The 5,077-nt window shown below is 58.4% G+C and overlaps 2 protein-coding genes across 2 annotated transcripts; one reads left to right on the top strand and one right to left on the bottom strand.

Moving 5' to 3' along the window:
• ENH_00012550 (hypothetical protein) lies at positions 1–646 on the bottom strand (the record flags this gene model as incomplete). Its single annotated transcript, XM_013578994.1, has 1 exon — positions 1–646. A coding segment is annotated over one exon (646 nt), but the record flags the coding sequence as incomplete, so codon positions are not given.
• Positions 647–1,554: 908 nt separating this feature from the next.
• ENH_00012540 (hypothetical protein) lies at positions 1,555–4,777 on the top strand (the record flags this gene model as incomplete). Its single annotated transcript, XM_013578993.1, has 6 exons — positions 1,555–2,099; positions 2,325–2,456; positions 2,860–2,945; positions 3,377–3,486; positions 3,746–3,820; positions 4,217–4,777. Coding segments are annotated over 6 exons (1,509 nt in total), but the record flags the coding sequence as incomplete, so codon positions are not given.
• Between the last annotated feature and the right edge of the window lie 300 nt (positions 4,778–5,077).

The following is a 5,077-nucleotide window of genomic DNA, read 5'->3' as shown; positions in this document are numbered from 1 at the left end:
GCTGCTGCTGCTGCTGCTGCTGCTGCTGCACTGCATGCATGTACTGCTGCTGGTAGTGTTGCTGCACAGCGGCTGCGGCAGCAGCAGCGGCAGCAGCAGCGGGCGCAGCAGCAGAGTTCTGCAGCTCGCCGCCAAGTGAGAACGGAACGGTGCTGCTGCTAGCATCTTGCCACTGGCGCTGCTGCTGCTGCTGCTGCTGCTGCGACTGCTGCTGCTGCTGCTGCGTGAGACCCTTGGAGGCCCCCCTGGGGGCCCCCTCGGGGGCCCCCAGACCCACAGTGCCAGAGATGTAGCTGCGAAGTTCCCCTGGGGGCCCCTGGGGGCCCCTGGGGCCCCTCTGGTAGGGGGCGGGGTCTCCTGGGATTCTGTAGGCGGGGGGCCCCACAGTGCTGCTTGCTGCAGCAGCAGCAGCAGCAGCAGCAGCAGCAGTTGCTGCTGCTGCTGCAGGCTGCTGCGGCGCGAGCGCGTGCCACACTGCGGGCTGGATGGGCGCAGCAGCAAAAGGCGCGCCCTGGAGAAGATGCGAGTGAGACAAGTGCACCTGCTGCTGCTGCTGCTGCTGCTGCTGCTGCTGCTGCTGCTGCTGCCGATATATTCCCAAGATATCACTGGGGGGCGCGAGGGCCCCCCGGTGAGGGTCTCCCATGGGGTGCTGCAGCTCGGGGCCCCCTGGGGGCCCCCTGGGTCCTAGGGTTTGCGGTGGAGGCCCTGAGAGCAGCTGGTGTTGCTGCTGCTGCTGCTGCATTTTGCTGCAGCTGGGCTGCTGGGCCTGCTGCTGCTGCTGTTGCTGCGGCTGCCGCTACGGGGGGAAACCCTCCAGCCAGGCCAGCTCGGCGGGATACCATTGACAAAAAAAGACGCTGCTGTTGCTGTTGTCTTGCCTCGTCTGCTGCTGCTGCTGCTGCTGCTGCTGCAGTAGCTGCTGCTGCAGCAGGTCCAGCCGATCACCCCTTTGCTGCTTGCGAAGCAGAGGCGCTTTCAGAGTACGAAGCAGGACGTAAATATGTGCATTTGCTGCAGCAAGCTGCGCTGCTGCTGCTGCGGCTGCCACATGCAGCCGCTGCAGCAGCAGCAGCTGCCGCTGCTGCTGCTGCATGCGGGGCTGGTGTTGCTGCTGCTGCTGGTGCCCCCGGCGGTGGACCACGGCCTGCTGCTGCTTGCTGCACCGAAGTTGCTGCAGGGGTTTCCCCCTTTAAGTGTTGTGTTTAAGTTTTAGGGCGTCACTAACGACTGCAGCAGCGAAGATTGCTGCAGCAGCTGCAGCAGCTGCAGCAGCAGCAGCAGCAGCAGCAGCTTCACCACCTTCTGGGGGGTCACTCCCTTCTTCTCAACACCAGGGCTGCAGGGCCCCTCCCATTTCCTTCGGAGGGAGGTTGAGGGGGTGTTCGAGTGACAGTTTGCTGCTGCTTCATGACTTAGGGTTTAGGGTTTAGGGTTTAGGGTTTAGGGTTTAGGGTTTAGGGTTTAGGGTTAGGGGTCCAGCGATCCCCTCGGGGAACGACATGCAGCAGCAGCTGCATCTGGCTGCAGCACTGCTGGGAGACGCGCGCGGCGATGTTGGGGCTGCCGGGAGCTGCAGCAGCAGCAGGGCCTGCTGCTGCTGCTGCTGCACCTGCTGCAGCAGCAGCAGCGCCGGGAGCAGCAGCAAAAGTGTCCAGTGGTCCGTCAGCTGCTGCGCAGAGGCGCTGCGGGCCGAGCGAGTGCAGCGGGAAGCCGGGCGCGCTGACCGCCCCAGCAGCAGCAGCAGCAGCAGCAGCAGCAGCAGCAGCAGCAGCGGCAGCAGCAGCAGCAGCAGCAGCAGCAGCAGCGGGGGAAGGCGAAGACGACGTGTGCGTGGAGCTGTCGGACTGGGACTCTGAGGCGGAGGAGGGCGTGCTGCTGCAGCGCATGCAGCAGCACCGGGAGCTGCTGCTGCAGCAGCAGCAGCAGCAGCAGCAGCAGCAGGGCCTCAAGACTCTCAAAAGAAAACCCCACACGCAGCTGCAGCCAGTCAACGTCAAAGCTGTCCTGGGATCCGATCCCAGGAAGGACTTTGACTTTCTTTCTTTGGACCAAAAAGCTGCTTTTCTTTCTCTCAAGTACTTCCACCTTCTTTCCACGTGAGACAAACTTTTATTATTTCATTTTATTTTATTTTATTTTATTTTATTTTATTTTATTTTATTTTATTTTATTTTATTTTATTTTGCTGCTTCTTTTGCTGCCTCTTGCGTCTCCTTATTAGTTTCAGTCTTTGCTGCTGCTTCATTTCCTTTTTGCCGCGCTTCGCCGCGCTGCTGCTGCTGCTGCTGCTGCTGCTGCTGCTGCTGCTGCTGCTGCTGCAGCAGCTCTTTGCTGACTAGAGACAAGAACAGCAGCGGAACTCCTCTTTGGAAATTGGCGCATCTCACTGGCGAAGAAAGAATTCCCAAAAACGTCTTGGGCACTGGCCCCCTCAAGGTGCCCCCAGGATTCAGGTTTGCTGCTGCTGCTGCTGCTGCTGCTGCTGCTGCTGCTGCTGCTGCTGCTGATGTGGCTGATGCGGGGGTGGCTGCTGTGGCTGGCGGTGATGCTGCTCGGGCTGCTGCTGGTGCTGCTGTGGCTGCTGCAGGCGCTGCTGCTGCTGCTGCTGCTTCTGTTGTGGTTTTTTTCTGGTTATTTCTGTCTCAACTCGTTTTGCTGCTGCTGCAGCTGCAGCTGCTGCTGCTGTTGCAGCTGTGGGCTGCTGCAGTCGCCGTGCGTTCCCGCTGTGCTGCTGCTGTTTCTGCTGCTTGTGCTGCTGCTGCTGCTGCATCTGCAGCAGACGCTGCGCCGCAATTCAGGCTGCTCGCCCACGCCCTGCTGCTGCTGCTGCTGCTGCTGCTGCTGCTGCTGCTGCAGGTGCCTCACGCTGGGGCAGCTGCGGGTTTTGGGCCTCCACTGCAGCAGCAACAGAATTTGCATCGGCGAAGACGAAGACAAAACTCGTGGGCTTTTTATTTTATTTTATTTTATTTTATTTTATTTTATTTTATTTTATTTTATTTTATTTTATTTTGTTTTTAATTTTTATTTCTTTATCTCTCCTTCCTCTTTTCTTTTTATTTCTTTTTGTTTCTTTTATCTTTTATTTCTTTTATTTCTTTTTATTCTTACTTCCCTTTAGTTTTATTTTTATTTCCTTTTAATTTAATTTTATTTATTTATTTTTATTTATTTTTTATTTTTTGTTTCTTCTTATTTCTTTGCACTTCCCGCCCCCCACTAGCTCCCCCCCAAAGCGTCTTTTATTCATTTAATTAATTTAATTAAATTAATTAAATTTAATTAATTTAATTAATTTGATTTAATTAATTTAATTTAATTAATTTAATTAATTTAATTAATTTAATTAATTTAATTAATTTGTTTTATTCAGAAACAGCAACTTCTTTGCTGCTGAACGACGGCCGGCTCGAAGACAAAGGCAAAATGCTGATAGTCCACGGCGAGAACCCAGACCCCCAAGACACTTCTGCCTACCCAGGGGTAGCTGCTGCTGCTGCTGCTGCTGCTGCTGCTGCTGCTGCTGCTGCTAGGGTTGCTGCTGCTGCTGCTGCTGCTGCTGCTGGGGTTGCGCTGCATTTGCGGGGCGGGGCTGGCTGCGGCGGCGGCGGGGCGGCTGCCTGTCTGCTTCTCGCTGTGCAGCTGCGTCTCCAGCATCTGCTGCTGCAGCTGCTGCTGCTGCAGCTGCTGCTGCTGCTGCTGCTGCAGCGGGGCCACTTTGCTGCTGCTGCGCCCGCCGCAGGACCAGCTAATTGCCCTCGGAGGCTCCAGCCAAAGAAATGCTGCGCTGTGGACAGCTTGGAAGCACGAATACCCCGTGCGGGTTATTCGCGGCCACCAGGCCAGATCCGAGTGAGTCTTTGCTGCTGCTGCTGCTGCTGCTGCTGCTGCTGCTGCTGCGGCAGGCACTGCAGCAGCACCTGCAGCTTTCGCGGCAGCGGCGAGTGGGGGCGGCTGGTGTCCTAGCTGCCGCAAGCAGGCTCTGTGCACACGGCAGGGGCCCGCCTTCATCTGCTGCTGCTGCTGCTGCTGCTGCTGCTGCTGCTGCTGCTGCAGGTACGCACCTGAAGTTGGGTTTCGCTACGATGGTCTTTATCGAGTAGTGGAGCTTCTCTTTGACACGGCGGAGCCGCCGGAGAGTCTTTGCCGGGACTGCCGGCCAGCCTCTCCCGTTGCTGCTGCTGCTGCTGCTGCTGCTGCTGCTGGTGGCAAGAAGCAGGCGCGCGGCAAGGCGCCGCATGGCTGCAGCAGCCAGTGCAGCAGCAGCAGCAACGGAGAGGCAGCAAACGGCTCCTCAGACTCTGAAGCCGGAGAGAAGCGGCACGACACTCCTGCTGCTGCTGCTGCTTCCGCGTCGCCGTTCGAGAGGGAGGCTGCTGCTGCAGCCCCCGCAGCAGCAGCAGCAGCAGCAGCAGCAGCAGCAGCAAAGCCGGGCGCAGCAGCTTTGTCGCAGGAGGCGGAGAAAGACAGACTGGGCGAGGAGACAGACACCGAGCTGCTGTCTTACGCGCAGTCGAAGGCCCGGAGTCGGGAGACTGCAGCAGCAGCAGCAGCTGCTGCTGCTGCTGCAGGCGCCCCCGCAGCAGCAGCAGCAGCAGCAGGCCCCCGGCCTCCCCGAAACGAAGACAGGCTGCTGAGGGGCCGCTGCATCTTCAAGTTTCTTCTGGTGTCTGTACACTCCGAACTTTACTCCCCCCCCAAGTCTCGCTGGAAGCATTTTGGCCTTCAAGACATGAGCCACCCCCTCTGGGACAGCGACAAAAGGCTCAAGTAAGCAGCAGCAGCAGCAGCAGCAGCAGCAGCTGCTGCTGCTGCTGCTGCTGCTGCTGTTGTTGCCGTTGCTGCTGCTGGTGCTGGTGTTGCAGGGGGCGCCCGACGTGTTGGGGTGGCTGGGGAGCGTGGGGGTTGCTGCGTGCGCGCGCTGCGCCAGCTGCTGCATCTGCTGCTGCTGCGTCTGCTGCTGCTGCTGCTGCTGCTGCTGCTGCTGCAGGCCTATGAGGCAGCTAGCAGAGCGCCAGTTTGCTGCTCACCGGCGAGTGCAGAAGCAAATGGAGGCAGCAGATCCGTTGTCTCT

The sequence above is a fragment of the Eimeria necatrix genome, genomic scaffold (genome assembly GCF_000499385.1).
Source record: "Eimeria necatrix Houghton genomic scaffold, Enh_scaff1397, whole genome shotgun sequence".
In the NCBI taxonomy this organism is placed as follows: domain Eukaryota; phylum Apicomplexa; class Conoidasida; order Eucoccidiorida; family Eimeriidae; genus Eimeria; species Eimeria necatrix.
This window is presented reverse-complemented; position numbering and strand designations above follow the sequence as displayed.